This window comes from Heliangelus exortis, chromosome 1, assembly GCF_036169615.1.
Source record: "Heliangelus exortis chromosome 1, bHelExo1.hap1, whole genome shotgun sequence".
Lineage (NCBI taxonomy): Eukaryota > Metazoa > Chordata > Aves > Apodiformes > Trochilidae > Heliangelus > Heliangelus exortis.
This window is the reverse complement of record NC_092422.1, coordinates 134,641,127-134,664,697: the sequence shown is the minus strand read 5'-3', so window position 1 is coordinate 134,664,697 and position 23,571 is coordinate 134,641,127. Positions and strand designations below refer to the sequence as shown.

Below are 23,571 nucleotides of genomic sequence, written 5' to 3'. Positions count from 1 at the left end.
ATACTACCTACCTGAGCACATGCCATTAAATAGAGTAGATTGTTAAAGAACAGAAAAGCATGACAAGAAAAACAGTAACTCAGGAAAAATCCCTGTTGGAAATTCAGGAAAGCTTCTTCTTGAGGAACAGCCTTGTCTCCATCTGGGGTGAGAACAATTCACTCTTCTCAATACTATGGTTAGAGCAGAGAATATTGTAAAGTCAAAACAGGTAGCTTCAGGAAGGAGATGGGGCCTTCCAGGCAGTGTCAGTGAGGGATGGCAAGCCTGCCAGAAAACAAAGCTTCAGAGGAACCATGCAGTATTGAATTTAATCTGCTTCCCCTAGCTAGAGAGGGTGGTTAGGCGGTCTGGCTGGAATGTACAAAAATTTACAAGGAAAGGTGAATAGTTAGGTAGTAGCAATGTAGAGACAGTTCTCTGTAGTCTTTGGTTTGTGTGTTTTGTACTTTTGAGGAAAAAAAAAAATACAGCATGCCTCATTTTGAAAGTGCCATTTTTTAATAATTTCAAAATTATACAGTAACAGGGTCCCAAACAGAAGATAAATAGAGGTGGAAAATTCTTTTGATCTTGTTAACTTCACAATGTTGTCCAAATTTGGTTGTGCTGGCAAACAGGCTTCTGCTTGCCAGAGCCTGGAGTACCAGGTGAACTGTGATGGGTCTGTGATTTCAACAAGAGGGAAGAGCCCTTGTCCCTCTAGGATGCAGCCAGAGGAGGAATAGAAAGGTGTTTAATTCTGGCAACATGAGGAGAAACAGTTAACCCATCTCAGCAGGGCAAGTTTTTATCATCATAAATAAAGGGGGACACACACACACTTTAAAAAAATGCCTTTATAACACTCTATTATCTCAAAGAATGCATATATCTTTGAAATTTATTCTTCTCACTGCCACAAGCAGGGATAGGAAATCTTTATGTATCTTCCTATTATCTCTTCAGAGACTCTTCTTTCCTGAATTTACAGCCTTGACTCTATCATGCTGCCCTTTGCACGAACTGTATAGACTGAATGCCTGCCATGCCCTCAAAGAAAGCCCGAGCTGCTGCAGCTGTGGTCCTTGAAGCAAATGCTAAACCTTCCTGAAGTGCACCTGTACTGAAATGAGGCAACCAGGTGGCACTAATTGCCAGGTAGCGGACATGAGTTTGTGTTAAGCCCACCTGTGCCTGATTAGGGCGGATCCCCAGTGCGCATGAGCAGGATTAGGGGGCCAATAAAAGGGGAAACTTGAAGCACAGGCTCAGCTCACGCCTGAGGAAGCCAGCAGAGATCAGCTGCTTTCGGAGCACCGCGCTAACCTGATTGCGCCACTGGAGCTTTGTCTCAGCACCGCACTAACTTGGTTGCGCCACTAGACCTCATCACCATTAGGGTGAGGCTCGAACTCAGGCCTCAGCATTGCTCGGGGTTGTCTGTATAAATACCGCGTGCTAATCGGCTGCGCCACTCAAGCCTCGCCCTTTCCACTTACTGGCCCCCTAATCCTCCTCGTGCGCACTGGGGATCCGCCCTAATCAGGCACAGGTGGGTTTAACACAAACTCATGCCCGCTACCTGGCAATTAGTGGCACCTGGTTGCCTCATTTCACTACATGCACCAACAAAAAACTCTGCTCACAGAAATTGTCATCTGCGAACGGGTAGACCAGTTCAAAATAATACCTGCCCTTCTTGAGACAAACTCTTGCTTGCGAAGTGCTTATAAAATAGATCACACACTTTTTGAACCGAAATTTTAATAGTGAATTTTGAAAATAGGAAGGGGAGTTCTTAAAATGTAGTATTTCTCAGCAGAAGCTTCCACTTCAAGCTTTCTATAGAGATCACAAACACATGCTATGCCTCTATAGAAAGTTATTGTATAATTTTGCATAGGATTGCTATGATGCTTTCTGTCATCATTTCAACATTTGCTTTTGAATGCTCTTTTACTGCCTGAGCCTGGTAATGATACAATGACTCAAATCTTGAAACAAGAGAATGTTTCAGGAAATGTATATATTTGAGTAGGAGTAATTTACTTAAAATAACATTACTGTTTTTGTAACACTATTTTTCTGATTAAGCCATTGTGCTGCAAATAACATGAAATAAGGATGACAATGGGGATCCCCAGTCTGTATGTGAAAATGTTGCATTTATCCCACTACAGGGCTCAATGCGTTGTAAAGGATACGATTTTACAGAGAGATTTCTAAATGAAGTATTATTTAAAAATATCATTATAATGGTTTTGTGTTTCCTGCTGTGGTTGAGGACATCTGCCAAGCCAAAGACTCACCCAGCAGTTTCTGAATCCTTCTGTTTGAGCACCAACAGGACACTAAAAAAACACCCAGGCCTAACATGGAGAGGCAAAGTGGAGGGTAAACCATGACATTTCAGTTATATTTTCTACTGGTTAGGATTCCTCATTGTTAGCAATGTATACCTTATGAGACATCTGAGTTTGCTTAATTACAGTTACCAAATATTTATTCTCATAAGGGTTTTTCCAGTTAGTTGAAAGAGTCATGGGATGTCAAAAGTCCTTTGCATGCTCATGCTGATAAATTCTGGATAATTTTTTAAGCTGTCTCTTATGCAAGATTAAATGATTCAGATGTCTTTAGTCTCTCACTGTAAGATATTATTGCACCCTGCATTTTCCTGTACCTCTTCTTCTCAGTTCTTTATTTTACAATTCTTTTGAGGTGTGGATTCTAGAACCAGGACCTTTGATGCTGTGTTTTGTAGTAATGCTCTATAAAGCCATGTTACCTGGGCTTTTAGTCTCACATATGGGTTGAAACTCATTGAGGTCCACATTGCTTATTTGTTGCTTCACTCTGAGCATTGGAGCCAGGCAGCTGGCTCCCTGGACAAAGCAGCTCAGTCATGAAAAAGGAGCTAACTTGTATACACCCTCTGTCTCTAAACAAGGGATGCCAAGCTACAGAGGTAATAATAGAAAATTGTAGGGACTGGAAGGAAAGTCTGGAGATCGAGTTCCACCTCCCTGCCATAGCAGGGTTACCTACTGCAGGTCAGACAGAAATGTGTCCAGGTGGTCTTGAAAGTTGGATGCCAGCTCCTTGCAAATAGGCTGGATGGTTTTGTTTGTTGTTGGTTTTTGGGGTTTGTTTGTTTCTGGGGTGTTTTTTTTCTGTTGTTTTTTGTTCTTTGGGGCTCAGGATATTAATTTATTTTCTTTTGTTTGTTTCTTTGTTTGTTTGTTTTCTAATGAGCAGTATAGATGTAGTTATCTCTTAACCCGTGTTTAGGTGCTATTAGAGTAAATAGTTTGTGGGAAATTTCATGACTCTCCTGTGATGCTGATCCTATGAAATGCTGAGTATCCCAAGACAAGAATGCAAAAGCCTCAGCTTTTAGCACCTTTGGTGTGATCTGAAAACTATCAGAAAGATGGAACTGAAGCAGTGACTGGAGTGCTATCTCAATGGCAGTACAGAAATAATGCCCAGTGAATCCTAAGCAAGTACTCTACAAACCTGGTGTGCATCTCCTCTTGCCACCTTTGCCAGATCTGGTACATGTAAACTCAGTAATGATCAATGAATCTGCGTTTATGTAAGCAGGACTTTTTATTTTTAGAAAGAATCTATAAAGACCATCTCAAACATTTGTTTGCTTCTGCTACGGAAAAGGTCACAGAGGAGGTGGTTAACAATGTTTGTATAGACAGCCAGTGACATAAGAACTATTTCAGGGTTACATCTTACAGTATTCAGTCTAAGATGTAAGCCAGATGCTTTTTTTTCTCATACAGGTGCTTACAAAGATTGTCTCTCGTTAATTTTCCCAATCTTTTATTCTATTCCCCTCCCCCCCCCCGCCTCTCTTTTTGCTGCAGTTGCAATCTTCTAATTTTGAGCCTTATTTAGCTCGGAAATGCTCTTAAGCAGCACAGCAAGTCAAGAGTGCTTGTTTTTGCATCTGAATATTACACATGCTTAATATTCAGATCAGAGGATACCAGTAAATAATAAAATAATGGTAGAGAAAATTCTGCATATTAGAGATAGAACATTGTATTATAAGTATCAAAGAAAGTGACTAAATTCTCTATTTCTTTGTATTTTTATTCAAAGTGACTGTAAAAATATGACTCTAAATCTGTTCATGCAGCAGTACCTCTAATCAAAAAGGTCTAGTTTGAATACAAGATTTTTTTTCAAATAAAAATTTAATGTCACACTGAAAATGAAACAACCACTGTTCCCCTTTGTTGTATAGCATGGCTTACATTCATGTGGTCAGTAATTTTCTGTGGGTTTGTTTTAATGGAGGTTTGCAAGTGTGAGGGCTTCCTTTTCTTGCTTTGCAGAGCATGTTGCATATGGAGTATCCTCTTAAGATTCTGTGGATGAAAGGAAATAGAAGGCAGCATATTTTTTCTTCCCTCGATTAAAATTTTGCTGTTATTTGAGTGATCTGTTTCTAGCACCTTAACATGGCTAAGTTAAGTTAAAAAGAGCCCTCCTGTTTGAACCCTTTTATTTTGCCTAAATTATTAAAAAATAGCATACAATTAGTTAGATGACTGATATTAGAAGAAAACATGAATTTATTTTACTTGCTTCATTCTTAGGATGTGCTAGAGCTTTTTGTATAGCCTGTTTAAAAACTTCCCTCTTCAGCTGCGTTTTCTGATGTTTTGCTGATTTTAATCCAACCAGTAAGGGAAAAAAATATTCACATTTTAATAATGGAAAACTGATGTTTAGAACACTAAGATTAATAGCTGAAATCAAAGTCAGTTTTGACACTTGAGGAATCTTTTAATACCTTTTCCTTTGAAACTGCCTGAATTTCAAGAAGGGAGTCCATCTTTAATTTATTAGGATATTGCATGCATAATCTAAAATTAGGTAAATGCAGTTTAACATAAATCTTTACTGCTTTTCAGAAAGGCAAAACCTAATAGTTTTTAGGTGACTGTTTTTTTGTTGGGTGCTAATAATATAATTTACAGATGTCTGCTTTTCATAAAATATGAAGTAGTAAGTACTTCATGAAATTAGGTATGTACTGTTCTCTTAAACTGTGTGCCCATTACCAGAATGAGCCTTTGATTTGGGCTTCTGCTGTGGTCAGTCTTTGCAACCCAGGTATAGTAGTAGTGGTGCAAACTACTTTAAAATTTAACCACGTTGAATGAGGGGGCTAAAAAGAAAGAGGGCTTCAACCAGATTTAGCCACATGGCCTTCAGAGCTCCCTTTTAGCCTAACTTATTCTATGATAATATAGTTTAATGGCTTTCTGCTGTATCACATCTGTGAAGGAGGGCTGGCAGGGAGTACTATGGCTCACATAGGAAGGTTAGATATATACTTGCCTTTTATACCCTTGCTAAGCTCTTTCCAACCATGTTCCTGCTGTCTGGTTTTGAGCAGCTGAACACCAACCCCATAACAGCAAATGGAAGCAAAAAACTCAGCCTGTAAGAATTAGCACTGTGTATTGTTTATCAGGGAGGATCTCCATTGGATCTGGATAGTAAAGGGCATTTTTGTTTTGGCTGGCTGGTTTGTTTGTGTCTGTCTTCATTGTAACTCAGATACAGACCTAAAGAGAGATCTCTGTGCTTTTTAATCATCATCTACCTGATATAACTGGGAACAGACTGCTATTTCTGGACTGAGAATACTTTGACTTGTGAAAGAATTTTGATCGATTTTTCTAGGATGAAGAATCATTACAATTGCAAGCTTTGAATTATTTAGATATCATACATTTGTATATACGTTCTTTTTTTTTCTCCACCTTTTGGGCCAAAAGCAGCTCTCTGCTTCATGTGTATGCATGTACTCCCCACACATAAATGGGAGTAATTTAATCTCATTTGATCCACTTACATTTGTGCAATTAAACTTATGTTTTATACTACTTGTGTACAATCTGAAGAGAGATTGGCACTTCCAGCAGCTGCTTTCACTTGTATTTCAGACATCTGTCTTAAGAATAGAATAAGTGGTCCTCTGCACTAACTACAGAGGGAGCTTAGACAAGATCCCTTCTTAAAAACGGTTTGGGCAGGTCTCTCTTGATGTCTCCAATTGAGAATCTGTGTCTGCAGTTTGTCCAAGCAGCATGTTCTAAGAAAATCACCATGATGTGCATGAACATTACTGCAAAGGTTTTGTACTGATGGATACCCTAAAATACTTTAAAAAGATGCATTAATGCACAATACCATGAGACATGCATCTGTGACTGCCTCAAGTAAAGAAACTCGGTTTTGAATTTATGTGCCATTTGTTGTTAGTAATGCCTTTGTGGTTTTCATTCTGTGGGAGATGGCATTATCACAGCAGAACTACTGTTTTACATAAAAGCTCTTGCTAGCCATTCCTTCAAATATGTGGCTAATTGGGTTCTCTCAGGCTTATTTGAGATGAATATGAATACTATTATTAGTAAAAAGGATCTTTACGTCACTAGTCCTCCATTGCTATTTTTGAGTGTTATAAACATTTCAGTAAGCTATAGTTAAAGAAAGGAAAATATTCCCTGGCTTCATTTCTGAGAGCTTATTCTAGGTGCCATCAGAAATATGTCTCCATAGGCCAAGAAGGATTACTTGTGTTGGCTTGGAGCGTGAAAGCTGCAAGGCATTGCAAATGCTTCAACTCACATTGGCCTCTCAACATCTGCCCCTTCTTACCCACCCCATAGCAGGCTTTGTTTTGTTTCAGAATGAAAATATAAAACTAGAGAATTAAAGGAAGGAATACTTAAGTGATGAAATCTCAGATGACATCACCTGCTAATTAGAAAGAAGGACAGGGAGGAATTTTATAATTTTTTTTTTTCTGAGGTGTAAAACCCCCCGTATTTGTCAGTAAATAAGAATATAATTTGCTTTTACTACAAGAACAGGATTGTGTCTTTTATTAAAAACAAAACCAAAGCAAACAAACACAAAAACACCCAATGCAAACCCCCCTGCTGCCCGAAAGCGCCCCCAGAAAAACCAAAACCACCACAAACAACTGAATTGTTGTCACTGAAGAGCATGGCATTTTCAAACAGAAAAGCGTGGAAATGTTGGAAATGTGTATCTTGGTGCCTAGTTCATTTTGTGTGTCTTACGTGCATATGGAGGGTAGGTCTTACGAGGAAGCAACAGGTTTTCAGCACACTCTGAAACAAGGTATTTTTGCATGGAGACAGCTGAATACATTATGATTTTAAAGGAAGACTTGTTCCATGATTTGTTCCAGGGTTGATAAGGAATTATCGCTTGTATTCTTGTTGTGCCTTATTCATGAGCCAGGAATATGTTGTGCTGGATGTTCTACCAATTAAGAAAAAAAGTACATCTCTTCCTCAGAAAATTCACAATCTTGGCAAAGTTATATTAACTTACTATGCCATGTCCGTAGTTAATTTTCAAGCATAAATATTGAACTTGGAGTCATTTGATACTTGAAAAAAGAAGACCTTGTGCAATTAACTCTCCTTATTGAAATGGACGTGTTTTTTCACATTGTTAGTAGCTCCTTGCATCTTCCTAAGTTAATGGTATGCAGGAAAATAAGCACTGTTTGTAGGGGGGGAGATAAAGAAAAACAAAAATCCAGTTGCAAATGAAGCATGGTCATTGAATAAGATTTTTTTGTTTAGAATTCAAGAAGTGTTTAGTCTCAACTATAGCAAACAAACTGTCTTATGTGTCTTTTATGTGTGTGTTCTGAAGTCCCAAAACAATTTACAGCAAAAATTCTTTAAATGCCTTATCTGAGCTAACATCTACACATTGAGTTTTATTCTCACATGATGCTTAAAAGTATATATGTGTATTACAATTTTTTTAATAGAAAAAAACATTGTTTTTTTCAAAAATATTTTTTGAAAAACAAAATTAGTGTAACTAGTAATTCTGACAATTAGATGTCAGAATTAAGATTTTGTCAGCTTTTTCTATTAAGGGCAAAGAAGGAAGAATATACAAATCATTATTTCAATAAAGCTGAGTGTGCAACCTTACATTCACTAGGGAAAATTTCCACGGATGTCTTCTGAAAATTTAATAAATATTTCTGGAAAAGGATGTTCTCTCACTCAGATAAATAGTTTTATTTCAGTTCAAGATTTTAGATTTTGTGCATGACCAGTTGTTATCCTGAGATACTTGGAGTCTTTTAGACAGAGTGAGGTTTTAAAACCAAAGGACTTGATGACCTCAGAGGTCCTTTCCGGCGTCAGTGCTTCTGTAAATAGAGTTCCAGGTCAATCAGACTGAGGGCACTCACCTTCCACTCCCCAGAGTGACGAGCTCTGAAGTCTTACAATATGCTGATGTATCAAAGATTAATCTAAACATTTGAATGAGGCAGGGTTTACTCAGAGGAATCTTTTTTTGATAGATTAACTGATGGAAGAAATATATAAGCTTTCTGTACAAAGGACTTCCTTCAGGTCAAACTCACTTTAGACTATCAAAAGAATCTACTACTCACTATAAATCTTGCCTCATATGCATGATTATGGATAAATATTTTTCTGGCTTGGTCTAAAAAATCTAGAGTGTTAGAGGTTCTGCCACCAGTTAATAGATGTGCTTCATTGTCTTCATTGTCTCTGTGGTTAGAAAATGTTTTCCTAAGTTAAATACTGAATTATTCTTATTGCAAAAGCCATTTCTTCTGCTTATTCATTCTGAGTATGGTGAGAGATAGGCCCTTTAAGCTCTCTGAAATACACACACATATATAAAAATACATGCTAAAAACATTTATAATATATGCATATATATATAAAAAAAAACCACACACACATGCTTAAAGACTGTTATAGAATGCTAGAATAATTTTATCATATCTTCCTCCCTCTCACATCCTCACAAGCAGCAATCCAAGTTCCAGCATTCCCATTTCTGTAACTTTTCCTTATAGTTCACATTTTCTAAGCCTTTGGTTGTTATCCATTTTCTTCTGAGTACCCTGGACCAAGCCACATATTTCCTGAAGTATGGAACCTGAAACTGTCCATGTATTTCAGCTGAAGTTCTGCCAATGCTGAGCTGAAGAGAACTACTACTTGCAGCGTTGCTTAGATTTTAGCCCTGTTCATATACTACATCGTGATGATTGCATTTTTTGAGAAGGCAGTATGACAATACCGTCTTCTTTTCTGTAGTGGATCTAATATAACCACCAAGGCTTTTCTGAAAATAATCTGGGCAGATGATTCACTTTGCTAAATACTTTGCATTTGTCCCTGTTGAACTCCATTCTATTTTTAAAAATCTTTCCAATTCATGAAACTAATTTTGAGTTCAAGCCTTTTTCTTTTATCTCCCAACTTCATCATTACCTGCTCATTTCATAACACCATTCACCATTTTATTATCCAGATCATTAATGAAAACACTGAACAAAATGAGGTCCAGGACAGGCACTTGTGCAACTCCATGTGATACAAACTCCAATTTAGGCTGCGTACCACTGAAATCTGCTCTCAGGCATTCGTTGTGTTCTTACTTGTTTATACCAGTTTTTTTTTTTTCCTTTTCTTATGCATATGTTCTTAGCATCCTTGTGAAGTTGTCATACAAGATCTCATAAAAACATGGATAAAGTTGGGAGACATGTCACCCACTGCTGCCACCTTGCCTGCTCTTATGGTTGAGGCCCAGCGCATGACAGAACCAGGGAGCTGCGCACTCGCTCCTCCCCCAGTGTGGGATGGGGAGGAGAAAAAATAATGAAAAGATATGCATCTAGACAAGAACAGGGCACAGGAAGGGCTCTGTACCAGTTATGGTCACTGGGAAAGCAGTCTCAACTTGGGCAAAAAAATTAAATTTCATCTGTCACCAATTCAGAGAAGGACAAAGGGAAACAAACCACAACTTAAAAATATTTTTCTCCCACTCCTCCTTTCTTACCAGGCCCATATTACTTTGCTTCCAATGTCTCTACCGCCTCCCCTTCAGTGGTATGTGGGGATGGGGAGTGAGGGTTATGGTCAGTTTATCACGTGCTTTTTTCTGCTGCTCTTTTGGCCTCAGTGGGTAGGACTCCTCACACTTTTTCTCTGCTTCAATGTAAGGTCCCTCCCATGGGAGGGAGTTCCTCCAGTGAGGAGCAGTCCTTCAGGAACAGACAGATCCAGCACAGGCTGCCCACAGTGAAGGCCTTCTTTGGGAACATGGGGTCCTCCACTGGTGCAGGTCCACATCTGTTGCCCCATGGACCTTCATGGGCTACAGGGGTGCAGCTGCTCTCACCATAGGCTGCAATGGAAAACCTCAAGACAAGAGGGCATGGTCTCAAGTTGTGCCAGGGGAGGTTTAGGTTGGATATTAGAAAGAATTTCTTTATGGAGAGGGTGATCAAACACTGGAATGGGCTGCCCAGGGAAGTAGTGGATTCTCCATCCCTGGAGATATTTAAAAAGAGACTGGATGTGGCACTCAGTGCCATGGTCTGGTAACCGCGGCAGTAGTGGATCAAGGGCTGGACTTGATGATCTCAGAGGTCCCTTCCAACCCAGACGATTCTATGATTCTATGAATATATGTTTTGGTTTGAGGATTAATTGGTGCTAGTCACCTGCTTTTGATGGATTTTTTTTCTGCAGTAAAAATTGGTGCAAAAGGGTCATGTAACACTAAAGTGGCTTTAAAATATTCTCTCAAATGTTCTCCTTTTTCCATTGGTTAATTCATCAATGTTTTCCACATTCTTCCTTGTATTAGCAGATGGACACTGACTTTTTATGTGTGTGCTCATGTGCACAGTTCTTCGTGTTTCTTGGTAGGCATCTCTCCCTTCAGTCTTTTAAAACTTTTTTCTCATGTCCTTAAAGTAGTGTGACTGCTTTCCTACGTTTTGTGTGCTTTCTTTCAGTGTTTCGGTTAAGACATTATGATTTAACCAGTTTTGCCTTTTCCTAAATGAAATTTAGGAAAATGAAATTTTAGGAAATTTTAGGAAATGAAATTTCTTCCTCTGCTTTGGGAAAAAATACAGCCGTGTAACAAAATTTCAAGGTTTGCATTTTTAAGATTGTTGCTTATAATGTGATGGGTGAAAAGAACTGTAGCTGAAGGTCTCTGGTTACAGCAAAATTTTGTGGTGGTAGAGAAGCAAGTGCTATAGGTGAGATTTAGCATGGTGTCTCACAAAGTCAATATGAATTGTGTTCTTCTTACTTCCTAGGAATTAACACCTAGGCATTTAGATCATAAAGCAGAATTCAATTTTCCATGAAAGTCTGGCTATGCTGTCTTTGAAAATATTTTGCTCAGTTCTTGAATCTACTTTCCATGAAGCTGTGTGAGCTTCACTCTTTAATTTAATCTAATTCTATAAACTGCCTGCAGATCAAGCCATTTGTCACTTCTATTATTTTTTTAGTATAGATAGAGTCTGCTGTCTCTAAACTTCATAAAACAGACAGATTCTTAACAGTAATCAATAATTGTAATATTTATTAATATAAATTTGTCATTACTGACTCATCTTTTGAAATTAATTTGAGACAAAGCACTTTATTATTGGACTGCTGACCGTGCTAGGAGCAAAAGCAGCAAAGCCACTAGGAGTTGTATCCTTGACTTTGCTGGTCTATCGAAGACAAAAGGCATAGACTTGAAATCTCATGTGAAACCTAACTAATAAGCAGTAATATAAGAAAAGCTTGACACACTCCTAAATTGCAGAAAAGTCTTCATTAAGATGCAGCAGCTGTTTGTTTTCAGGACCACATGGTCTAGTCAGCATGATAAGAACACAGTGGTGATGGATCAGCAAGTTTGCTTTTACTGAAAAACACATGCATAATGGGTCAGTATTAAAGAAGAGATGGATTTGGAGAATAATTAGCGCAATTTTCCATTTATTTTTCTTTCCAGCGTGCCTCAGGCTAGGAAGGTCAAATAGATGCTAAAGAGAAAAATCTGCATCTGGAACAAGTCTGAAAATAAATATGTATCTCATGAGTAGTGCTGTGTACAATTTGCTTCGTCTTAGAAAACTAAGTTTGTCTGCCAATTGATTGCCAGCTTCATCGAGAAAATCTGTTTAGCCTATGTGATTCTGAAAGCTCTTTTTCTTCAGTTTCAAAATCTGAGGGATGTGAATTAACTATTTCCCATTTCTTGTTTCTTTCAGCTTTCCCTTTCACATATCAGAGTCATATTACTCACCAGCTTCCTTTGGCTGGTTTACAACTAGATTTTTTTAGTGAGCAGACAAGCTCTTGATTTTCCTTCTATCCAAACTTTAACAGCCTGGAAATTCTGTGGCAATGCGTGACATAAAATGACATCTGACTCTATTATGTCCTTCCTTGTGATTCAGTGAGATGATTAAAATCTTGAATGCTTTCAGAGCAGAGGTAATCCTGATTGCACTCAGTGTGTCAATGTGATTATATTTATTTTACCTGCTTTAGTTCATTTGTAGTGCAGCTATTGCTGTGATATCTTGGCATTGCACATCCAGATATGAAATATGCTGCTTGGGTAATTATGTCCAAGGCTTGGATGGGCACATGCTCTGCTGGGTAAAAAAAACTGGCAGAACTACTGGGCCCAAAGAGCTGTGGTGAATGGAGTTCAATCCAGTTGGCTGCCAGTCACAGGTGGTGTTCCCCAGGACTCAGTACTGGGGTCAGTTTTGTTTAATATCTTCATCAGTGGTCAGCATGAGGGGATGGAGTGCATCATCAGTAAGTTTGCAGATGACACCAGGCTGGGCAGGAGTGTTGATCTGCCTGAGAGTAGGAAGGCTCTACAGGGGGACCTGGACAGACTCCATCAATAGGCTGAGGCCAATAGTATGAGGTTCAACAAGGCTGAGTGCTGGGTCCTGCACTTGGGTAGCAATGTTCCAATGCAGTGCTACAGTCTTGGGGAAGAATGGCTGGAAAGCTGCCTGGTGAAAAGGGACCTGGGAGTGTTTGTAGCAGATGAACCTTTCTTGGGGCATGGTGTTTCGAAGTCAAACAGGTGTTCTTGCCAGGGTGCACATAGAGTACTCTGAACTTGCTGCATTTAGACTTGGCTAGCCTTGTTCCGTGCTTCTGCTCTGGACTCAGCTAACCTCCTCCTCTGGCTGCTCGAGAGTGAGCTGAGCATGCATTCGGAAGCTCACCTTTTATTGGCTCATGCACAGGTGGGCTTAACACAAGCTCACACCTCCCACTTTGTAATTAGCAACACCTGATTGCCTCTTTTCACTACAAGTGTTGATTGACAGTCGGCTGAATACGAGCCAGCAGTGTGCCCAGGTGGCCAAGAAGGACAACAGCATCCTGGCTTGTATCAGAAATAATGTGGCAAACAGAACCCAGGAAGTGATCATAGTCCTGTACTTGTCTCTGGTGAGGCTGCACCTCAAATCCTGAGTTCACTTTTGTGCCCCTCACTGCAGGGGTATGGAGCATGGCCAGAGAAAAGCAGTGAAGTTGGTGAAGGGTCTGAAGAACAAGTCCTTTGAGGGGCAGTGAGGCTGAGGGGAGATGTTATGACTCTATAGCTACCTGAAAGGAGGTTGTAACAAGGGGAGCAGTCAATCGTTTCTCACTAGTAACTAGTAAGAGTGTGAGGGGGAGATGACTTCAAGTTATATCAGGGGAGGTTTAGGTTGTATATTAGGGAAAACCTCTTTAAAAAAAGGGTTATTAAGCACTGGGACAGGCTGCCTGGAGAAGTGGTTGGATCACCATCCCTGAATGGGTTTAGAAATCATACAGATACAGTGCTTAAGGATATGGTCTAGCAGCAGGTAGATTAGGTTAGGTTAGGTTAGCAGTTAGATTAAAGGTTGGCCTGGATGGTCTTACAGGTCTTTTCCAGTCTGGACAACTCTATGACTGGGTGACTTAGGTTCAAGAACAGGCTCCCAGTTTTGTGGGTTTAAATGTCTTTTATCTTGTATTTTAAGGAAAGCAGTGTGTCACATGGCCTTCTGTTTGCTTTGCCAAGTAGACTATAGGAGCCCATTTGGTATATGTAATAATACCATATATTAACCTAAAGCAGAATATAGTCAAAGACTTTGAACTTTGAAATAAAAGGTGATCTAACTCCTTTGCTGGGTTTCTACTGTCTGCCTCCTGCATGTACACTCTTTTCTGAAGCATCTGATCAGACGCTCTGCTGGTCAGAAGTGAGGAGAAACAATCTCTTGAGTGTGCAGTGTTTTGAAATTGAAGACTGGTTTTGTAGCCTATGGAGGAAAAAGATCTGTAGACCACTTGGGCTTCCTTTTATTTGTCTTTTAACACAAGGGTCATAAGCAAACTTGCAAATCTACACAAGATAAGTAGTTTCTTAAATCTTGTACAGGACATAGCTAAACAAGACATTCTTCCTAATTAAAGATTGCTGTTGTGAGTTAGTACAGATTTTATGTTGCACTTTTCAACAATATTTTTTCTTCTGTGAGCAAAATTAATCTTTCACAAGTTCTCCCTTATCTTCAATGTGCTTGAAAGAGTAATCTGTTTTGAAGTAACTGAAGTCTCGAGTCATTGAAAAGCCTCATTGAAGAGGCATAGGTTACTTACCTGTCTTTACTGAAACAATGGAACTGTTGCACTAACTAGCTTTAAAGGGTGACTCATTTTTTGCACTGCTAAGGCCTTCTAAATATCAGTCACATATCACCTGACATATATTCCATCATCATGATTGGGGAAAAGCAGATAGTCCCTCAGTTTTGGCTAAAAGAGGTGCAAAAGATGAAACTATCATCGCTTAGCATTCTTGTTAATACGTGTTTTCTAAATAAGTGCTACTCCACTGATTTCAGTAGCTCATCTATCAAAATAATCTTATCAGGATAAGGAATTAGTTCCATTTTCTAAATACATGTTGTCTGGCCTAAACTGTCTGCAGAGCATCCTACAGAGCAAAAAAGCCATGAACCCTGCCTTTGTGATCCAGTTTCTGCTTCAGTGTAACTTTGAGTCAGGCTGTTCACAGGCTTATAAATTGCATACCATTTGTAGAGAGAATTAAACTTTGTAAACCTTCACTGTACCCTGAGGTGATCTTGAAAACATAAGGATTTTTATGATAGGACTTGTCTCATTTGGGTGCTTTGCCATGTACTAAATAGCATAGTGCTGCATGTCTGTGTGATAAAGCGATGAGAACTAGCCTCACCTTTTGAAATTTCAAACAGTCAAACTTGCAAAATGTGTTGGTAAAAAAAAAAGAAAAGAAAGGGAGGACAGTTTCTTTTCTGTCAATCCCTAGAGATCTGTATTGATTAGGAGCACTTCTAACAGCTTGCTGTCCATTTGGACTTGTTGGGAGACTGTTACAAGATGAATGATTGCATAGAATTCTTAAAAATGAAGAGCTTGTATTGGAGGAACAAGCTGGTAGTAAGTGGATAGCCTTAGCCAGCTTAGCCAGCCATGTAACCTTAACTCTTGAATTTACTTATACTTCAGATTTTTAAAACCCCCATTTTTCTTTTCTGCTGTTTAAAAAAACGCCTTCACAAATTTCTGTTTTGTTTTTTCTTTTGCTTTCACAGGTTCCAACTATGGGAGTCCCCGTCCAGCTCATGCCAACATGAATGCCAATGCAGCTGCAGGGCTTGCCCCAGAGCATATTCCTACTCCAGGGGCAGCTCTGTCCTGGCAAGCTGCGATCGATGCTGCCAGGCAAGCCAAACTGATGGGTAGTGCTGGCAATGCAACAATATCCACAGCCAGCTCCACGCAGAGGAAGCGGCAGCAGTATGGGAAACAGAAGAAACAGGGTAGCACCACAGCTACGCGTCCTCCCCGGGCATTGCTGTGTTTAACGCTGAAAAATCCCATCCGGAGGGCATGCATCAGCATCGTCGAATGGAAATATCCTTTTTGATGTTCTCACATTTGGAAAGCAGCAAATAGTTTGTGTGCATCAGGTGCTATTCATAAGTGTGAAGAAATCAATACCTCAAGTTGAAAGGCATGGCTAAGAATGGATAGTATACAAATATTTCTTGATGTCTTAACTGAGATCATTTATGCTGGGAAGAAAAAAAATCGCTTAAGACTGAAGCCATGACTATACCCTTTCTTAAGAAATAACTAGAAGTTCAAATTATAAAGGCTAGGAGTTAAATTCTACTCTTTTAAAAACGTCATCTAGGCTGAAATCAATGGGAGATGTGCAAGGTATCTAAGGCCAGAACTGAACCAGCGCTATGGGACTGATAGCAGCTGCTGGCTTTTCCTTTGTTATTTTTTTTTTTCAGGCACTTAAAAAGGTGCCACCAGTTAAACAGTTCTGGTACTTAGAATGAAATGCTTTTTTGTTAAAAATGTGGTATCACACTTGCTACAGTAAGGAATAAAGAAAGGGACAAAAGGAGGGGAGAAACCAAACTTATGCGATAAGACCCTAAAAAAGGACTAAGGTCTGTTAACTATATTGGAATTCCACTTAAACTAGTAAGGCTTACTAATGTATGGTAGGAGATACTGGTTTTATGGAAACAGTGAAAAAAACATTTAATCCTTTAACATGTACAAATGCAGTAGAGGGCCAGATCAAGTAGCATGGAGACAGATTGTGTCACAGATGATAGATGTTAACCATTCACACAGAACTGCAGAGCGTGAAGATCAGTGCTGATTCCCTGGAAAGTTTGTAAGAGTTTGGCAATTGGCTTCATCAAGCCTTTTTACTTATCCCAGATGTGATCAGCACAAGCTCATATACTAAACTTGAGCTGTAATTGGCAGTAAATAACAAGGTAATGGGGCTCTTAAGTAAATACAAAAGAAAAAAGCATTTTATTAGGGATAGGTACATCAAGCAAAGGCAGTACAGAACTTGGCAGTAGTTAATATGCTAACAAATGAATGATGGCACTTAAGAAAATGTGATAATATTGTTCCTTTGGGGGTCTGGTGGGATTTTAGAACAATGAAAACAGAATATGAGTTAATTGACTTATTTATCAGACTAAGAACTTGTTTAAAATATTCCTGTCAATTCTTGGATGTCCTTAAACTACCTGCCTGCGTTGTTTTTTTTTTTTTCTTCAAATGCTAATTTTTAATCCCCCTGATTAAGTTTGCTACTTTTTATCCATTCTGGCACAGCTCTGATACCTTAAGCATAAGATGATGGATGATGACTAACAGGATGGAGCTGAATATTGGTTTACTTGCTAGCACTCCAGTAACCACATGTCTTTATAGAAACAGCACAGAATGACATTTGATAAATGAATAAGATCAGCAATGTATGGTGGGAATGATGTGTTGTAAAACAGAATATGGCACCGCTGAGACTGAGAGAATCAAAACAGTGCAATTAAAGCAACCAAAAGATGCTGCTGCTTGCTTTTTTGGGGGTTTTGTTTAATTTTAGGTGAGTTGGTAGAAGTATTTTTTTCCATCAGGACCTCTCGTTGGACAGCTAATGTTTATAAATGTGAGACAGTTCAGTGACAAGTAACAATATGAGCGTTGTGGCAAGTGATAAGTTGTGATAAATTAATTTCATTCTGTACTCTGACTTTTCGTAATTGCTAAAAGCTACTGAGAAAACCGTAGCTTAATTTGCAGAACCATTTAAGTCTAAGCAAATTAGATATTAAACAAATATCAAATGGTACTTCTGTGGTTTTTCTTACCCAAACATTATACCGTTAAGAGCCTGAAGGTGCAATTGCAGATAGGAAAAATTGAAATTAATTAATTACCTTATTTAGTAAAGATTTGGCTGTGTATTTTATTTTCTGCTTTGTGTGCAGTGTATTTGTGGATTTCATACCATTTTATTTTTACGGTGCAAAAAAGAGAACAGAAGAAAAAGAAACTTAAACAGTGAGAAATTAGTAGATAAAGATCATGTCAAAACAAAACAGTTGAGGAAAAAAAAGGCAATTATGAAAAGGAAACCCTATAGAAATCCAGGTCTTTATGCAGTAGACACCATATAAACAGCCAACATGGGGTACCTGACAAGTCCTCATGGTTTCATGTGTAATCTGCATGCTCTCCTCCATATTACCCTATATCTCCTATTATTTGCAGGTTTAAGCACAGTAATATGGAAAGTTTGAAATCCTTTGGCTCTTCTGGGAAACATAGAATGTGTCTGAGTAGACACAAAGCTCAGGTGTCTGGGATTTGTGTACATCTAACAATTCAGGCTGCTGCACATCCTGATCTCCAGTTATTTCCTGCTAAAACCTGCTGAGAACAGTAGTCTGCTGACCAAAATCATACATGTGCTGTCATTTGGCAGTGCTGAAAAAACAGTCCCATGGTAGATAAATTCATGCTCAAATGCACTCTGTGGCACAGGTATGCTTGGCATTCTCCCTGTCCTATTCTGCTTTTCATTCCCCTCCAGAGCACTGGTGAGTTATCCCAGAACTAGCCTCCAGGATATTCTTGCAGGCAAGTAAATGTAGACAGACTGTAAATCTGGTCTCTAGTCTGAGTCTGAAGACAATTCACAGCAGTGAAAGTTAAGGAATCCACTGAAGTAGATGAAGTATGGTGCAAGCAAATTGGTCAGTAGAAAAATACCTTGTGATTCAACTGGACAGTAAGTAGGCTATCAAGGTTGTGCATAATTTGTTCACTGAATATCTCAAATCTCTGGTTTTGTTTTTTTTTTTTCCTATCAATGCTGATGTCAGGCTGAAATTCCCCTGAATTGTTGTAAGTTTCTCTGTCATATAGAACTCTTAGATTTCTGCTGTGCCTAATATGCCATGCTGGGTACATTTGTTTTCCTTATGATGCCAAATGGAATACAAGTAGAAGAAAAAGAAATACTCCCTCAAATATATCTTAAGCAAAATGAGTATACATAGTAATGTATAGTTAAAAAGAAATTTTGGACAAAGCGATTCTTTTTGCTGTAACAAACTTTGTAATCATTTAAATGCCTTCTAACTGAATATATGAATGTAGATTTTGGGCCCTTGCATTTAACTTTGAGATATGAAAGAAAAATTGAGAAAGGGGGAAAAAATACCACTACAACAAAATAACTAAAAAAACTTCTGTTAAAATTATTTCAGGTTTTGTAAATGCACATTGAAAAGACAAAGAGAAGCTAATTTTAAGAAGTAGGATGACAGTCCTTCTAGAACATGTTTCTGTTATTAAAAGTAGTACAGCCACCCTTGAAGGAAAATGGGGAAAACGCAAGCTAAATAAATAGAGGAAGAAAAAACTTTTAAGAAATCTGTGTTTACTCTGGCACGCGACTGGCCTACACTGCTTTTGACATATTAGGAAGATTCTTGGCTGGGAGCTCCTAAAAGCACTTAAAAAGGCATATGTTTCTTTTCAGAATATAAGGGGCTTGGAATGTTTTATTTAAACAGAATTCTTATAAGTCTTTCATTATTTTATTTATTTATTTATTTTGTGTGCACATTCTGGAACTCCTTAACTCCATTCCTCAGACCATTTGAAATAATTATTTTACTGACTATTTTTGCCAATTGTGTGGCCTTAGCTATCTATATCCCCTTTCCAGAAGATGATTCCAATGCCACCAATTCCAATCTGGTAAGTTCTTGATGGTGTTTCATCTCACTATTTTGAAAGTTCTTTTAAAAATTGACCTGAGAGACTGTTGATGCAATGGAGCATAAATATATCCACCAAAGATGAGAATAGAATAAAGTAAAAATTGTTTTCGAGGGCTATGTCTCCTCTATTTGTGTTAACACCTGCTTCAGCTGAGCTGCTTTAAGAAAAAAATGTTCCAAAACCTGTGTGTGTGCTGTATGTGTTGTTTTGGATAACAAACTTCTGCAAAAGTGCTTGGTAAACTGAAGGTACTTGCAAAAGAATTCTTTTGATCATGGATTATATGGTGTTTTTTTCTCTTACAAAGTGCCATTGTGAAATTAATACAGTCAAGCTTGATGACTTATTTCTGGGATGTACCTTAATGCTTGCATTTCACAGACAACATTTCAGTTGAACAATGTTTGAGGGGTTTGTTTTAGTTTTCTTGCCTTTTGTTGGGGGAACATAGCTTTTTCTCTGATGCCACTGAGACTGATGTTGGCACTTTGGGATGTACCTGTCCATATAAAATGTCAGGAGTGTTTACTTTTGGCTTAGTATGAATTCATAGCAAAGAATTCTGTTCAGTAAGGGCAAAACACAGAACAGCTCTGGACCGCTAGTTACTGTTTTAGCAGGAAACATTTTTCTTCCTTTCAAATATGTGAAGAACTCTCGTACTTGTCTGGTTGGATCAGAATGAGAACTTGCTCCCAGAGTTTAAGAGCTGGGATGACATTTCCTGATTCCTAAAATAAGTTTCAGCATAACATAGGAGGAAAACAAAAGCCCTATTTCCAAAGTAGGGATAATAAGAATGGTTGACCAATGTTGTAATTAAAATGAGCAAGGCTGTTCTTGGAAGTCAGTGATTTGATTGTAAGTTTTATAAAAGAAATTGTGAACTTCAGGACTTTGCTGGAATAGTACTTCTGTGTTAAAAAACAGACAAACAAACAAGCAAAACAAACCTGAAAAGCAAAGCCAAACAAAAACCTGAGAAAACAGTACCTAAAAGCCCGAACAAAGCTTCTAGTGTAGTGGTTTTCCAGCTCCTTAAAAAAGTTTAAAAATAGGAGAAGAAAGAGATAAGTGATTGTTAACTTTTAACTACTCTCTCTATACTCTCTATTTACAGAATATGACTTGGTCTTGTTTCCCTTTTGGTGCTATCTGTTTGTTAGCCTGACTTAGTGTTTAACAGTGGTGAACTGTGGTGTGCTTGTTGAAAACACTTCAGTATGGCATGTTTCAAAAATTACTATCTTTTATTTAAAAAAAGAAGAGTCAATTGATCCTTTGGCTGTAAAAGACAGTATGTTGTTTATTGCACCTTCTAACTGGAAAGGTTGAAAGAGGGAAAACAAAGAAGAGCTGAAGATTAGAGGACCCTTAATTTGTCTTAAGTTTAATTGAGTGTGGGTGTATGGCTTATTCCAGTGAGGAGACTTCTGGCTAATACTAGGTTGGGAATATATTCACAATTGAATATGGTGTATTAATTTTTCTGCTATCAGAAAATTTATGCACTTTGTGAGCTTGGTGGCTATTTTGTATCTCTTTTCCAGATGCCTTTTGCATCATTCAGTCTATCAAAATGCTCCTGTTATTTTTGAGTAGGATTATAAAAACCCTGCCTAAACTAGAATTATAATCTCAGGAAATGTTATAGCCTTAAGGATAAGGTGGCTTTGCTAATTTATCTAAATAGCTGTTTCATAAAAGTAAGGGGAGAAGAAAGTAAAATGCAGTCTGTTTGACTACAGTTTATTATTTGGATATTAATGGAAAAAGTAAGGAAAAATGGAAAATTGGATGCTTACTATTACAAGAAAGGCTTGCACTAGTGGAATTAAGACTCTATGCTGCGCTATAGGTGAGACCCTGGAGCTCCACCTACTCAAAAGCCTTTAGTCCTGTCAATCTCTCTTTGTAGTTGTAGTTGCAGGGCTTCATGTGTTTTGGTGTTGTATTTTTGGTTTTGGTTTTTTTGTTGGTTTTTTTTTTGTTTGTTTTTTGTTTTGTTGTTTTTTTTTTTTCTCAGGGTGATATACCTGTGTCTTGGCATGTATATATTGCTTTTGGGAAACAAACTTTTTGACTATGTGCCATGCTACATTCAAAAAAATTTTCACAGAATTTTGAAGTGTTGTATGTTGTCATTAGTGAGTAAAGTACTGAGCAATAGGGAGGGGAAGTAGATGCAAAAGGGTGAGATAGGAATGAAAAAATGTGTTAGTTGCGTCTTGGAATGGGATGAAAGGATAGATGAAACTGAGTTTAAGAAAAGCTATTCCAGATGTCAAGAAGTGCAGAACAGTGGGACCTTACACAAAAAGAGCTAAACTATACATGGGAGAGACTAGAAAGAAGCTAGAGCCAGTAATATATTACTGTAAAATCTCATGCACTCACTAGATTTTTTTTTTTTTATTATTATTTTTTTTTCCTACTGGTGAACATGTATTTTACAATCACATCTATTTTATAGCCACGAAGTCTAGAGCTCCAAAAGCTATAATCTGAACAGGAAAGGAGTGTATGTCTGCAGTATGTGCACGTAGGTTAAAAGCATACACAGATGTGTGTGCTGTGCTGAACTGTGAGTCTGACCAAATGTATACCGGATCTCCCTATCTGCCTTGAAGAAATTTTTACTTGTGTAAGAACTCTTGATTCATTTCCATTTTGTGATGTAGTTCTTTTAGGGGGTAAAGCTACTAGATACCTTCCACATCCCAGGTTTCCTGAGCCATGCCTAACTTCCAGAGACATGCAGGAACTTTCTACAGAAAAGATACGGATGTAACAGTTTTACAAGGTTTGAAAGTGAAACTATGGTTTTCCAATATGCTGCCCCTTTTTGTTTAAGGTCTGAATATTCCTTATCTAAGGTTTCGTCATAACTTTTCAAACGATGTTTTCTATGGGGGCTGAGGCAGAAGTTCAATAAGCTGTCTTTATAAAGGTAATGGAGTAGAGGAGGGTGAGAGAAGAGAAAGGAATTCTGAATTGTATGAGTGGCTTCTTCTCTCTGTAAGAGTAGAAAAAGGATAGCTCAGTAATGTTTTGATAAATAATTGCTCTGTATGAATTTCACAGATATGATCTGCCATTGGTCAAAATGGAGCATGCTTACTGCTCTTTGCCTTCCACAGGAACCTTAAGAGACACATGCTTCATTAGCCTTGTTACAAAAACATTACAAAACCAATAACCTGTTGTCTTATCTCCATTTTAATAAGCCGTGTCTTTAGGTGCAAAACCTATTCGATATGATGTCATAGTAATTAGTATGAGAATTGAAATTAAATACAGAGGAGTCAAAAAAATAATCCCTTTCCTTTTGTGTTAGTGAGGAATTGTGATTAGCTGATATTTATTACAAGTGTAGGCTAAATATGAAATGGATGTTCTGACTGGTTCTCTGCAATCTGTCTTCCTGTAATAACGTTGGTAAATCTTTAAGCCATTGGTATCAAGTCTAGGGATGGTAACATAGACTGTGAAGCACTTTAATTTTTCAAATGCACATTTACACTAAACGCCATATTTTGTATCTTCATGCTCAGTGCAGTGTATTTGTCACTGGCTTTAAGAAAAATTGCAGAACCATACAATGCAATAATAAGTGCTAGAAATTGGCTACAGAAGTTTTGTTGTTGTTTTACATCTGCAGTTTGTTCACTGTAAAACTATTGAACTTGCAGAAATGTAGGGGAGTTGTATTGGGTACAAATTATTTTTGGTATTAATGAGATCTGCTGAGACTTTGCTTAAATTTATGAGTAAAGAAGGTTCACGCATGACTGCGTGAAAAAAAAAAAGTTATATGTTCTCTTAATGCAGTCAGGAAAGTTGGAGATAATTTTGGGGGAATTAGAGTCAGCCTGTGTGAGAGGCTGTAACTGATCTGGAGGCTTTCTGCTTGTTATGACTGCAATTATTTATTAGAACAGAGATAACATACATTTAGGACTAAAACTATAGGCTGCCTAAGATAGCAAGCTGAGAGGAAAATGCTTCTATTGCTTCAGTGGTCACTGTA

The 23,571-nt window shown here is 38.1% G+C and overlaps 1 protein-coding gene across 29 annotated transcripts in view; it reads left to right on the top strand.

The window, feature by feature from the left end:
- Positions 1-23,571, top strand: part of CACNA1C (calcium voltage-gated channel subunit alpha1 C) — a 475,146-nt gene that overhangs the window by 61,972 nt on the left and 389,603 nt on the right. For all 29 annotated transcript variants that reach the window (XM_071767749.1, XM_071767851.1, XM_071767801.1 and 26 more), the window contains exons 2-3: positions 15,518-15,840; positions 19,413-19,517. In XM_071767749.1, the coding sequence (XP_071623850.1) occupies positions 15,518-15,840; positions 19,413-19,517 (428 nt within the window). The remainder of the gene's footprint in view (positions 1-15,517; positions 15,841-19,412; positions 19,518-23,571) is intronic.